This window comes from Lynx rufus, unplaced genomic scaffold (assembly GCF_022079265.1).
Source record: "Lynx rufus isolate CCGP_SWC_20201006 ecotype Redwood Valley unplaced genomic scaffold, mLynRuf1.p SCAF_30, whole genome shotgun sequence".
NCBI classification, from domain to species: domain Eukaryota; kingdom Metazoa; phylum Chordata; class Mammalia; order Carnivora; family Felidae; genus Lynx; species Lynx rufus.
In genome coordinates this window covers 4,391,289-4,406,476 of record NW_025814846.1, presented here as the reverse complement: position 1 = coordinate 4,406,476, position 15,188 = coordinate 4,391,289, and the positions used below count along the sequence as shown (strand labels likewise).

The window sequence follows — 15,188 nt, the reverse complement described above, 5'->3', positions numbered from 1 at the left end:
GAGACATGGATGAAAAGAGCTAATGACAATACAGTGTGATTGGTGTTCTAATGGAGGAATTATTTGTGTATACACATACAAATTCTGTCTCCCCATATAGACTACATCTTACATTTCTGAACATGCCATTCCCCTTAACAGCAAGCTGGGCACAGAGAATTTCAGCTAAAAAAATGACCAAAATTATAATAATTGATTTTTCTAACACAGTTTATAGCATTCAAAGCATTCTTCCAGATAATTATTTGATGTTCACAATAAGCTTGGGAGGGAAGATGTTATGGGTCTTATCTTCTCCATTTCATAGAGAATAAAACTGAGGTTCAGAAAAGTGAACTAATTCACCCCAAGTCACATAGTTAGGTAAGTAATAGAGTGAGAATTGAAATTCCCATCTCTTTTTGCTGTACCCACTGTTCTTCTTAGTGTCTGCTGTTTGTAATTTAAGGCATATAAAATTATAAATGGCAAAAATAAAGTAATGGTAATAACTGTTAAAAATTTAGCCATCATTTATTGAACACCTTCTCCATTCTAGATATTGAGATCCTGTACTTAGTACTTTATGCATACATTCTCATTTAACACTGGTCATAACCTTCCAAGGTAGAAAGTATTATCCCTATTCTACAGTTGAGAAAACAGAGACACACAGATGAGACATTACTTCATGGGTAATTGGCAATAGAATCAGGTACATGTGATTTCTTAAGTCAATGTAGTACCAGTACCAGTGGTTTTCAACCCTGGCTACACACTGGGAACATTAAAATCATACAGTACCTGGGGTCCATCCCCCAAGCTTCTGGTTTAATTGATTGGGGTAGGACTAGGGTATAGGTATTTTTTTTATTTTAATTTTGCTTTATTTTTTTTGAGAGAAAAAATGAGCAGGGTAGAGGGACAGAGGGGGAGGGAAGGAGGGAGAGAGAGAGAGAGAGGGAGAGAAAGGATGAGAGCCTTAAGCAGGTTCCATTTTCAGCTCAGAGCCTGATGCAAGCCCAATCTCACGACTGCAAGATCATGACCTGAGCCAAAATCTAGAGTTGGTCGCTTAACCAACTGAGCCACACAGGAGTCCCAGGTATGGGTGTTTTAAAAAGCTCCTCAAGTGATGCTATGTGTAGTCAGAGTTAGGAATCAATAGGTCACATTGTGCTACTTGGTTATTGTAGATCAAAGATTACCAGAGTTGACAATGCCATACCATTTCTACTGTATAGTAGAGGTGGTGTTGGAAAAGAAGTGTATGTTGCAGTCTGTGCCAAAAAACACTTCTACCCAAAACTGTGTCCATTTTAGAGCTATCGCTTTTCTTGATGAGAGAACCAGATAATGCCCACTAAAATATGAATCCCATTCCTTTCCAACTAACAGCCACATCCAAATGGACATCACCCCAAGGCCTTAGAAAGGAAACATCATTAGCCTTGCATTCTTAGTCTCTTTCTTGATGATTCATTACAAATAAAACTTTGAAGTCACAGCAAAGGGATTTCTTGAGTGAAAAATTCCAACGTTCTCTCTTATCTCTAATTTGCCACAGTAAAACTACAATGTCAAACTGAGGAGGCAGAGATGGAAGAGTAATAAAATGGAGTCATTAGATCTAGATTCCAGTCTTAGTACTAAAACTACCTTGCTGTGTGACCTTGACAAGATCACTTCAGTACCTGTACAATGTGGACTTGGACTCTTTTATAGATCAATGTGTCTGTGATATAAGTCTACAGGCCTAGACCTCTCCTTACTGCCTTTTATTATTATTTTTTAATATGAAAATTATTGTCAAATTGGTTTCCATACAACGCCAGGGCTCATTCCACCCAACAGGTACCCTCCTCAATGCCCATCACCCACTTTCCCTTCCCTCCCACACCCCATCAACCCTCAGTTTATTCTCAGTGTGTAAGAGTCACTTATGGTTTGGCTCCCTCCCTCTCTAACTTTTTTTTCCTTCCTCTCCCCCATGGTCTTCTGTTAAGTTTCTCAGGATCCACATAAGAGTGAAAACATATGGTATCTGTCTTTCTCTGTATGACTTATTTCACTTAGCATCACACTCTCCAGTTCCATCCACATTGCTACAAAAGGCCATATTTCATTCGTTCTCATTGCCAAGTAGTATTCCATTGTATATATAAACCACAATTTCTGTATCCATTCATCCGTTGATGGACATTTAGGCTGTTTCCATAGTTTGGCTATTGTTGAAAGTTCTGCTATAAACATTGGGGTACAAGTGCCCCTATGTATCAGCACTCCTCTATCCCTAGGATAAATTCCTAGCAGTGCTATTGATGAGTCATAGGGTACATTTTTTTAAAATTTTTTGAGGAACCTCCACACTGTTTTTCACCATGGCTACACCAGTTTGCATTCCCACCAAGAGTGGAAGAGGGTTCCCATTTCTCCACATCCTCTCCAGCATCTATAGTTTCCTGATTTGTTCATTTGAGCCACTTTGGTGTGAGGTGGTATCTGAGTGTGGTTTTGATTTGTATTTCCTTGATGAGGAGTGACGTTGAGCATCTTCTCATATGCCTGTTGGCCATCTGGATGTCTTCTTTAGAGAAGTGTCTATTCACGTCTTCTGCCGATTTATTCACTGGATTATTTGCTTTTCCGGAGTGGAGTTTAGTGAGTTCTTTATAGATTTGGATACTAGCCCTTTGTCTGATATGTCATTTGCAAATATGGTTTCCCATTCCGTAGGTTGCCTTTTAGTTTTGTTGATTGTTTCCTTTGCAGTGCAGAAGCTTTTTATCTTCATGATGTCCCAATAGTTCATTTTTGCTTTTAATTCCCTTGTCTTTGGAGATGTGTCAAGTAAGAAATTGCTGCGGCTGAGGCCAGAGAGGTTTTTCCCTGCTTTCTCCTCTAGGGTTTTGATAGGTTCCTGTCTCACATTCAGGTCCTTTATCCATTTTGGGTTTATTTTTGTGAGTGGTGTAAGAAACTGGTCTACTTTCATTCTTCTGCATATTGCTGTCCAGTTCTCCCAGCACCATTTATTAAAGAGACTGTCTCTTTTCCATAAGATATTCTTTCCTGCTTTGCCAAAGATTAGTTGGCCATACTTTGGTGGGTCCAATTCTGGAGTCTCTATTCTATTCCACTGGTCTATATGTCTGTTTTTGTGCCAATACCATGTTGTCTTGATGATTACAGCTTTGTAGTAGAGGCTAAAGGCTGGGATTGTGATGCCTCCGACTTTGGTCTTCTTCTTCAAAATTACTTTGACTATTCAGGGTCTTTTGTGGTTCCATACAAATTTTACGATTGCTTGTTCTAGCTTTTAGAAGTATGCTGGTGCAATTTTGATTGGGATTGCATTGAATGTGTAGATTTCTTTGGGTAGTATTGACATTTTAACAATATTTATTCTTCCAATCTATGAGCACGGGATGTTTTTCCATTTCTTTATATGGTCTTCAATTTCCTTCATCAGCTTTCTATAGTTTTCAGCATATAGACTTTTAACATCTTTGGTTAGGTTTATTCCTAGGTATTGTATGATTCTTGGTGCAATTATGCATGGGATCAGTTTCTTTCTGTTGCTTTATTATTAGTGTATAAGAATGCAACTGTTTTTTTGTAGATTAACTTTGTATTCTGTGACTTTTCTGAATTCATGTATCAGTTCTAGCAGACCTTTGGTGGAGTCTATAGGGTTTTCCATGTATAATATGTCATCTGAAAAAAGTGAAAGTTTGACATCAATATTTGCCAATTTTGATGCCTCTGATTCCCTTGTGTTGTCTGATTGCTGAAGCTAGAAATTCCAACACTATCTTAAACAACAGCGGTGAGAGTGGACATGGCTGTCGTGTTCCTGATCTCAGGGAGAGAGCTCTCAGTTTTTCCCCATTGAGGATATTAGCTATCGGCTTTTCATAAATGGCTTTGAGGATGTTTAAGTATGTTCCTTCTATCCCGACTTTCTCAAGGGGTTTATTAAGAAAAGATGCTAAATTTTGTCAAATACTTTCTCGGAATCGATTGACAGAATCATGTTTCTTTTCTTTTATTAATGTGATGTATCACTTTGATTGATTTGCGAATGTTGAACCAGCCCTGCATCCCGGGAATGAATCCCACTTGATCATGGTGAATAATTCTTTTTATATGCTGTTAAATTCGATTTGCCAGTGTCTTGTTGAGAATTTTTGCATCCATATTCATCAGGGATATTGGCCTGTCGTTCTCTTTTTTTGCTGGGTCTCTGTCTGGTTTCAGAATGAAAGTAATGCTGGCTTCATAGAATGAGTCTGGAAGTTTTCCTTCCCTTTCTATTTTTTGGAACAGGTTGAGAAGGATAGGTATGATCTATGCTTTAAATGTCTGGTAGAATTCCCCAGGGAAGCCATCTGGTCCTGGACTCTTATTTGATAGGAGATTTTTGTAACTCATTGAATTTCCTTGCTGGTTATGGGTCTGTTCAAGTTTTCTATTTCTTCCTGTTTGAATTTTGGAATGGGTGGGTGTTTAGGAATTGTTCATTTCTTCCAGGTTGTCCAGTTTGTTGGCATATAATTTTTCATAGTATTCCCTGGTAATTGCTTGTATTTCTGAGGGACTGGGCATAATAATTCCATTTTCATTCATGACTTTATCTATTTGAGTCCTCTCCCTTTTCTTTTTGAGAAGCCTGGCTAGAGGTTTACAATTTTTTTTTATTTTTTTCAAAAAAACAACTCTTGGTTTCATTGATCTGTTCTACAGATTTTTTAAATTCTGTATTATTTCTGCTCTGATCTTTATAATTTCTCTTCTTCTGCTGCGTTTGGGGTGTCTTTGCTGTTCTGCTTCTATTTCCTTTAGGTGTGCTGTTAGATTTTGTATTTGGGATTTTTCTTGTTTCTTGAGATAGGCCTGGATTGCAATGTATTTTCCTCAGGACAGCCTTTGCTGCATCCCAAAGCATTTGGAATGTTGTATTTTCATTTTCATTTGTTTCCATATATTTTTAATTTTTTAATCTAATTGCCTGGTTGACCCATTCATTCTTTCGTAGGGTGTTCTTTAACCTCCATGCTTCTGGAGATTTTCCAGACTTTTTCCTGTGGTTGATCTCAAGCTTCATAACATTGTGGTCTGAAAGTGTGCATGGTATGATCTCAATTCTTGTATACTTATGAAGGGCTGTTTTGTGACCCAGTGTGTGATTGATCTTGGAGAATGTTCCATGTGCACTCGAGAAAAAAGTATATTCTGTTGCTTTCGGATGCAGAGTTCTAAATATATCTGTCACATCCATCTGATCCAATGTATCATTCAGTGCCCTTGTTTCTTTATTGATCCTATGTCTAGATGATCTATCCATTGTTGTAAGTGGAGTATTAAAGTCTCCTGCAATTACCACATTCTTATCAATAATGTTGCTTAATGTTTCTGATTAATTGTTTTATATATTTGGGGGCATCTGTATTTGGTGCATAGATATTTACAATTGTTAGCTCTTCCTGATGGATAGACCCTGTAATCATTATATAATGCCCTTCTTCATCTCTTGTTACAGCCTTTAATTTAAAGTCTAGTTTGTCTGATATAAGTATAGGTACTCCAGCATTTTTTGACTTCCAGTAGCATGATAGATAGTTATCCATCCCCCCACTTTCAATCTGAAGGTGTCCTCAGGTCTAAAATGAGTCTCTTGTAGACAGAAAATAGATAGGTTTTGTTTTCTTATCCATTCTGATGCCCTATGTCTTTTGGTTGGAGCATTTAGTCCATTTACATTCAGTGTTATAGAAAGATATGCATTTAAAGTCATTGTGATGTCTGTAGGTTTCATGCTTGTAGTGATGTCTCTGGTTCTTTGGGGTCCTTGCAACATTTCACTCACAGAATCCCCCTTAGGATCTCTTGTAGGGGTGCTTGAGTGGTGATGAATTCCTTCAGTTTTTGTTTGGGAAAACCTTTATCTCACCTCTTATTCTGAATGACAGACTTGCTGGGTAAAGGATTCTCGGCTGCATTTTTTTTTTTTTCTGTTCATCACATTGAAGATTTCCTGCCATTCCTTTCTGGCCTGCCAACTTTCAGTGGATACGTCTGCCACTACTCTTATGTGTTTACCTTTGTGATTTCGGGCCTGTTTATCCCTATCTTCTTTCAGAATTTTTTTTTATCCTTGTATTTTTCCAGTTTCACTATGATATGTCATGCAGAAGATCGATTCAAGTTATGTCTGAAGGGAGTTCTCTGTGCCTCTTGGATTTCAGTGCATTTTTCCTTCCCCAGATCAGGGAAGTTCTCAGGTATGATTTGTTCAAGTACACCTTCAGCCCTTCTCTCTTCTTCCTTCGGCATTCCTATGATACAGATATTGTTCCATTTGATGCATCACTTATTTCTCTAATTCTCCCCTCATACTCCTGGATATTTTTATCTCTCTTTTTCTCAGCTTCCTCTTTTCCATAATTTTAGCTTCTAATTCACCTATTCTCTCCTCTGGACCTTCAATCCGTTCTATGGCCGCCTCCATTTTATTTTGCACCTCATTGATAGCAATATTTTTTAGCTCCTCATGACTATTTTTTAGTCCCTTGATCTCTGTAGTAATAGATTGTCTGCAGTCCTCTATGCTTTTTGCAAGCCCAGCGATTAATTTTATGACTATTATTCTAAATTATTGTTCTGTTATATTGCTTAAATCGGTTTTGATCAATTCGTTAGCTGTCGCTACTTCCTGGAGTTTCTTTTGAGGAGAATTCTTCCATTTCATCATTTTGGCTAGTCCCTGTGGTAGCTCCAAACTGCAGAGCACTTCCCCTGTGCTGTCCAGAGTAACTTGTGTTGGTGGGCAGGGCTGCAGTCAGACCCAATATCTGCCCCCAGCCCACCGCTGGGGCCACAGTCAGACTGGTGTGTACCTTATCTTCCCCTCTTCCAGGGGCAGGACTCACTGTGGAGTGGTGTGGCCCCTGTCTGGGCTACTTGCACACTGCCAGGCTTGTGGTGCTGCTTTGATGGGAAATGGCCAAGGGCATATCAGAGGGATGGATCCGCAAGGTGCACAAGGGTGGGAGGGGCAATCTTAGCTTGCTTTGCCCTTGGTGGTCCCCTGTGGGAGGGGCCCTGCAGCACCGGGAGGGAGGCAGGCCTGCTTCAGGGATGGATCCACAGACGCACAGCATTGGGCATTTACATGGTGCAAGCAAGTTCCGTGACGGGAACTGGTTCCCTTTGGAATTTCGGCTTGGGGATGGGAGAGAGAAATGGCACTTGCCAGTGCCTTTGTTCCCCTGCCTAGCTGAGCTCTGTCTTCTGGGGCTCAACAACTCTCCCTTCTGGCATCCTCTCGCCCTCCCTGCTTTCCGACAGTAGAGCTGTTGACTTTTAACATTCCAGATATTAAGTCCCACTGGCTGTCAGAACTCACGGAGTCTGGCCCCTCCGCTTATGCAAGCCAGACTTTGGGGGCTCTGTCTTGCCTGGTGGGCTGCCCCTGCACTGCCCAGGTTCCCTCCTGCCAGTCAATGTAGCATGCAACCCCTCTCTGCCCTTCCTACCCCCTTCCATGGGCCTCTTGTCTACGCTTGGCTCCAGAGTGTCTGTTCTGCTAGTCTCCTGGCATTTTTCTGGGTTATTTAGGCAGATGTGGGTGGAAACTAAGTGATCAGCAGGAGGAGGTGCACCCAACCTCCTCCTACGCCACCATCTTCCACCCATATCCTGTGTTTCCCCTTGCTGGCTTTTAAATGATGCTTTTGGAGTACTCTAGAAATCTGTTCTGTTCATGTACTTAACAAACTTGAAAAAAATCTCTCTATAGATATAGATTTAGATTCCATAGTTTCCTGTTGCTTGAAAAAGAAACTGAAGTTGTTGGGTTTTTTTTAACCTAGAAGTTAGTATCCACTTCCATTTGGCTTCAACTGATATTTCCGATATACCTTTCCACTATTTATCTTCACATACCCTGCAGTCCACACAAACAGTACTATTTGTTGTTCCATATACATGTCTTACAATTAATCATATTTTCCCCACATTCCCTTTACCCTATTCCCATATGCCCAAATTTACATCATCCATCAAGACTCAGCTTAAGTGCTCCAAGCCTAAGATGCTCTAAATTCTTTTCTCTGACTCCTAATGCACTAATCATCTTGTACTATTAAACCACGTTCCTTGTTTTGGTGGCTCTATGTCTCCTATTAGAATGCAAGCAACTCGATAGCAACATACAGGTGGGATTCATCTCTGTATTCCCCAAAAGCCCAAGTAAATTTCTTTGCACATAACTGATATTCAATAAATATTTATTGAGTAAAGAAACACATAGTTCAGTCCATTAGAAAGACAATGTAAAGAGATTTTCTTTTTTAAGTTCCCAGTTGTGACCTCTTTGAGACACACACAAACAAACATGATATGTCCAAATTTTATGTCCAGATTTCAGGGCTATTCTTAAAGCTGAATGGAAAGGTTTTAAATATACTGAGTGTTTCTTGAGGGCTTTTGTGCCCAGCCTTATGTTCTTACAAGTGATCTGACAAAGACCTTGCCCTCCAGGGACTTAGAACAGAGGTGGACAATGAAGTCATACATATGGGAAATAAGTGTGAATACTGTACCTCAGGACCCACATTAAAGGGTCAAACTTGAATGTCAAAAAAAGTGAAGTATTGGAGATTTCCCTGAGGCAGAATTGTCAGAAGGTTTCAAGGAAGGAATAGTACTTGAGCTGGACCTCAAGATGGTTAAAAATCCTTCCTTGCCCCCTTCTCCTCAACAATAGTCTTCCTTTTTCTCAGTGTTTGGCAGGATCATAGAAAGTCTGAGGGTGGAAATAGTAGCTTTGAGCTCGATTATGACACCTACATTTGAGGCTTGAGGCTTCTCATAGGCTCCAAAATAGAGAAGAGTAAACACCTACTATCTTCTATGGATGCCATTTTCTGAGAGGTTGTTATCCATTTTGAACTTCTATTGTATTATAAAATGTTTTGTATACCTAATCTTAGTTTACAACCACAAAACATTTCCTATAATGTAGGCATTGTCTCCATTTATAGGTAAGAAAACTGGCTCAAATAAGTTAGATTTACCTAAGATTATGTAGCTAATAATTATCTTCCTGGAAAATCAAAACAACTGCTACCACTTACTGAGTATTCATTATGTGTCAAGCACATAGATACCTCAATTCATTGTTGTAGCAATCCTATGGGTACAATTATTATCTCATTTTACAAATGAGAAAACTAAGGCTCAGAGAGGTTGTGACTTGATGAAGGTCCCACAGCTCTGAGGCAGAGCTAAGTTTCAAAATCACACCTGGGAGACTTTGGTGCCTGTCACATCTGAGACTTCACTAAGCCTTTTGAGGTTATGATCTTTATACCAAACTGTACTTCTCTTATTTTCTTTTTAACTTTCTCCACAACCTGACTTTTACTACAAATTTGACCTCCCTCTCCAGCCCAACCTCTTCTTTCCCTCCCCATTCTCTGTCAAATGACCATAACCAATCTTAGCACTTGTTGATTTCTCAGTACCTCATGACCATCAGTCCTCAACATTTAGCAACTTTCTTTCAGCTTTCCTTATATCTATATATACCCAACCAAAGGGTAAATAAGGAGAGATTCTTTCTCTTTGTAGATTCCCCAAGTTTTCTAGAATCATCTCTTACTTTCTATGAAATTCTGCCATGCTCACCTGAAAGCCTCTCTTCTCCTGTAGCCACCAATTACTCTTTTGGATCAATTGGGAGTTAGGCTCCAGGAAAGGCAGAGAAAGAAGATAAAACACAGTAGATTACTAAAGCATAATTAATCTAAACAAACAAATGTGGATAATGGCCAGCACAGCCAATTACTGAAAGAGCAAGTCTGTTTCTAATACTTCTAGAGCAGATACAAATGTCACTGACTGCATGTCTTAGCCCAGTGGAAAATTGGTGGACCTGTGGCTGAGCAAGACTTTACAAGCTCTCTTCTCCAAACTCTAGAACACATCACCAGAATGAAGTCTTTTATTTCTTGTCAAGACAGAGAAAAAGAGCTAAGAAGGGCTCCTAAACACATGTATTGTATTTTACAGTATGGATGTATTCTTTACTTTTATCAAAGAACCTGAGGCAGAGTGAAGGTCTCTTTGCCCCATGCTCCTACAGGAATTTATTCACACCAGCTTTAGAACATGGATCACACTGGACTGGGACTGTTTTCTTACATGCCAGCCTCACCATGAACACTTGGAGGGCAGGTACCATGACCTTTCATCATTGTCCTCCCCGTTGCATAGCACTATACCTAAATAAATGAACAAATGCATGTAAGTAGATGTTTTATCCACCCCACTCTCCAAAGGAAAGTCCCAAGTCCTTTTGTAGAAACTATACAGAGGAAAGTCCCAAGTCCTTTTCAAAGCCAGGCCTGATTAGAGGCAGTGAGATTAAAGGACAGTATATTGGCTTGTATATTTTTCTCTCCTACAAGTTAATGCTTCTTAGAAAATAGAAATAAGAAGGTAGCTAAAACCATTTAAGAAATTAAAATTTGGTACCCAAGAAGCCTAGGTTCAATCTCTGTCTCCACATCTTACAATGTGGGTGGCTCTGGGAAGTTGTTTCACTTTTCTGAGCCTCAATTTTTCCTTAATGGGGAAATAAATGTGAAATGAGGGAGGAAACCTACTTCATAGGCCTATCATAATGATTAGATACAACAGAAAAAGAGAAAATATCCAGTTCTATGTCTGGAACAGAAAAGAGCCCTTGCCAAAATTATCTCAGAAAACAATATTGATTTTATGGTAAGTTGACTGCCATGGAACAAAGCAATTTAACATGCGCTTTGTGTTTGCTAGCTTTAATTGCCAAGGAAAAATGTAAAGAATATCAAGCCCACTCAATGTCAAATCCAAATGTTGGATTGATGCAAGGGGAGGACATCGGGGACAGGGAAATGGCATAGTTGGATCACTAAAGAAATGAGGACTGTGCATTGACCTTTGACATGGTAGGCAAAACTCTGAACAAAGAGCTGAAATGGGGTGACAACTGCAAAGTGCAGAGTGGGTCAGCTGAGGTGACTGTCATTAAGGCTGCTGGCCAGTACCTGGGGCCAACAACTCTTAATTATAGCTCAGGGTCAGAGGTGTTTGCAGCTTTTGCTTAGTTGATATCTGTTCTGATGCCTGGAATCTACCACTGGAGTGGTGGTCAAAATAGGGAGGAAGTGGGGGGGAATAAGAGGTGAGGAGGTGGGAGTGAGTGAAGTACAAACAGGCAACTATAGAGATGTAGTTAGTAAGAAGTTGCTATGGGCTGATGTCAAAGAGGTTGCTGCCTGTGTTCTCCTCTAAGATTTTGATGGTTATAGCAGCACCATCAACAATAGCCAAATTATGGAAAGAGGCCAAATGTGCCCACTGACTCATAAAAGAATAAAACAGTTTTGGGGCACCTGTGTGCCCCAGTTGGTTAAGTGCTGACTTCAGCTCAGGTCATGATCTTGCAGTTCATGAGTTCAAGCCCTGCGTCAGGCTCTATGCTGACAGCTCAGAGCCTAGAGACTGTTTTGTATTCTGTGTCTCCCTCTTTCTCTGTGCCCATCCCCCACTTGTGCTCTGTCTCTCTCAAAAATAAAACCTTTAAAAATTAAAAAAAAAAAAGGATAAAAAAAGTTTTGAAATATACACACACACAATGGAATATTACTCAACCATAAAAAGAATGAAATCTTGCCATTTGAAACAACATGGGTGGAACTAAAGGGTATTATACTAAGAGAAATCAATCTGTCAGAGAAAGACAAATATCATATGATTTCACTCATATGTGGAATTTAAGAAACAAAACAAATAAGCATAGGGGGAAGAAAGAGAGGCAAACCATAGAACAGACTCTTAACTATAGGAGAAACTGAGCGTTGTTGGAAGGAATGTAGGTAGGGAGATGGGTTAAATGGGTGATAGGTTATTAAGGAAGGCACTTGTGATGAGCACTGGGTGTTATATGTTAGTGATGAATTACTAAATTCTATTCCAGAAACTAATGTTACACTGTATGTTAAGTAACTGGAATTTAATTAAAAACTCCCCCCCTCCAAAAAAAGAGGCAACTACATCATAAATTTGGCTCATTTTTCACCAAGGCCAGGATTACAACCACAGTTCTGTTTTCTGTAGCTAAGGCTGGAGGCATGGATCTTTGAAAAAAGCTACATAACACTAGCCTGTTGCTGACTAATTTAAGGTAAAAAGCAAAAACCAAGCAATGATGTGGCCCAGATTTAGACAGTCTGACTGATAATGGACAGTAAGATCATTATATTAACTGAAACTATTAGATCAGAGCAGCTGTTGCCAGCAGCCTGGAGCAGGACTGTGGAGGAATGGGAAGGGGAAATGCCTCTAGACTTTACTCTACAGTAGGCAATAGTTAGGGAGGGCTAAATTGTGGTGTGCTGACCTTAGAGGATCTGGCTGACCTCAAGGCTTAGTAGCAGGCAAAACAAACTTCTCTGTGAAAAATATATCTTGAATTACCCAACTCTACCAGATTGATGTGAAGGTCAATACATGACTTATAAATTGAAGCAGTGTCTACATAGAAGTCTGGTGTTAATTGGTTATTTCCCTAAATAGGCAAATCTTAGAAAGGGGAAGAGCAGGGTAGGGAATTAATAACATATTTTGAATATTGATTATATGGCAGAAATTTTGGTATTTCTTTTTTTTTTAACGTTTATTTATTTTTGAGATAGAGACAGAGCATGAATGGGGGAGGGTCAGAGAGAGAGGGAGACACAGAATCTGAAACAGGCTCCAGGCTCTGAGCGGTCAGCACAGAGCCCGACACGGGGCTCGAACTCACAGACCGTGAGATCATGACCTGAGCCGAAGTCGGACGCTTAACCGACTGAGCCACCCAGGCGCCCCTATATTTCTTCTAACCCTACCAATAATTCTGTTAGATGAGCTGTTTCTCTTATTTATAGATTTAGAAACCTAGGTGCACAGAGGTTAAATAACTATTAATCATACAGACAGATGAATCAGTGGGCCAAGACAAATAATTCACAGAGTCAGTTACTTAGTGGAAATCTTACCAGATTCCCAAAGAATAGCTTTTATGGAATTGTGCTCTGAGACAATGCCATCAGCCCATGTTAAGGTTGTTATATGCAACAATTCTTGAGAGAAAATGCTTCTTAGAAGTATTCTCTTGCCTCAAAAATGGATGAGTTGTACTTTTACTTGAACAAGTGGCTTGTTGTTACCTTAAGAGCATAGACTTATATTACCATTAAGTTCCTCCTCTTTTCATTTTCTCTAGAAAGTTTGGAGACAAATATGTGACACTGCTCCAGCAAGTATGTAAGGCTTCACAGCAAACATTTTGTGTATGAACTCCATTATTTCCATATCCTTACTATACTACCTTTTTTTTCTCTCTTGACCTCATTTTTTCTCACCTGTATTCTCTAGAATCTAAGGCAGAAGTCAGCAAACTTCTTCTGTAAAGTATCAGATAGCTAATATTTTAGGTCTTGTAGGCCATTGGAAGGTCTCTGTTGCTACTACTAGATTCTGCTGTTGTAGTATAAAAGCAGCTTTAGACACTATGTAAGTTAAGTGGTATATTATGGATGCAGAAATTTGAATTTCATATAATTTTCATGTGTCATGACATATTATTTTTCTTTTGATTTTTTTCAATCAGTTAAGGCCATAGTTTGCTAAGCCCTGATATAAGGCTCAAGAGAGTAGGGACCTTGTGTCTTATTCATTCTTGTGTCCTCAACACTTAGAATGAGGCCAGGCATACAGTAAGTATTACATAAATACTTGTTGAATAAATTATTCTTACTATTTTGAGTTCTTGTATTTTCTATATTGTGAAATGCCTTAAATCCTTTTTGGAATAGGACAAGATAAAAAAACAAGGCATATTTTTAAAAGGTCATCTATCAAGAAAATAAAATATCCACAATTTGGATCCAAGCCTTTGTGATATCAAAGTCTATATTCTGTCCAGTATACCATACTATCTTCATAGAATTATGTACCCTTCTCCAGATACCCTCTGGATTAGCTCCAACCTCCAAACATGAGTCTCCACATGTAGTAACCAATTAAATTTACAGAAGGCAGCCACATCTTGAATTTGTAATTTAAAAATCCTATAGTTTTGCAGAAGTTGTGCCCTTTTGTCCTTATTTTGATTAATCTGGCAAGTGAGAATGCAGTTCACCAATTTCAAAGTTTCTTATAGAAACATAAAGTGATAGTTCCGCCTTATTGGAAATAAAACAGGCTTTTGTGCCTGTCAGACTTGGTAAGATTGAGATCACAGCTCGGCTAGTTACTAGCTATGAACGTTTGTCAAGTCACTTAGCTCTAGGATCCTCAGTTCTAGTAGGAAAAAAAATAGTAATACATTCTCCATAGTAAGGCTGTGAAGATCAGAAATAATTTGTCAATACCTAGTACAGTGCCAAGGACATAGCAGATACTTAATGGCAACAGTAGCAGTAATAATATTTATAAAAAATATTATTAATTTATTATACAAGTAATAAGTGCCTACCTTGTGATAGTCAGGCAATGTTCTAAACACTTGGATATAGAAATAAATAAAACAGGCCCCAAATCACCACCCTCATTAAGTTTACATTCTAGTGATTATTGTGAATGGGTTTTATGTTCTTAACCATCATTCCAATATTAGTGGTAGTAAACTGGAACAGATTCCTATTTAAATATCTCCAACCTCAGAAAGATCTCAATGTACAAAAGAGTTGGTTTCAATTCTGGTTTCAATGGGATTCCCAAGCACTTACCCTCCTTGTGGTGAGTCAGGGGACGAGGAGCTGGTCTCTTTATTTGGAAAGAGGGTGCTTTGGTGGGCCCAGAGCCTGGCACAGGTCCATTGGTGGCCTTTGATATGGCCTTGGTTCCTCCATCTTGCAGCCTAGACACCAGCTTCCCCACATCCACTTCAGGACAGGACTCCAACTTGCCATCTGAAACAAGCCTGCTTGGGGACTGCCTCTCAGTATCAGCTTCTCCACTCCTCTGAATAGGCAGTTTGGGGTATTGTGGTAGCTTGGGGGGTTCTATACTGCTGGTGATAACACCATTGGGTGTTTGATGTTGGATTTCATCTAGGAAAAGTTGGTGCAAAGAGGGAAAATTAATAACTTTATTACCATTTCATTTTTATA

General features: G+C 39.3%; 1 protein-coding gene across 1 annotated transcript in view; it reads right to left on the bottom strand.

The window, feature by feature from the left end:
* Positions 1–15,188, bottom strand: part of OPHN1 (oligophrenin 1) — a 593,683-nt gene that overhangs the window by 37,108 nt on the left and 541,387 nt on the right. The window contains exon 21 of the mRNA XM_047092574.1: positions 14,805–15,128. Coding sequence (XP_046948530.1) covers positions 14,805–15,128 — 324 coding nt within the window. The remainder of the gene's footprint in view (positions 1–14,804; positions 15,129–15,188) is intronic.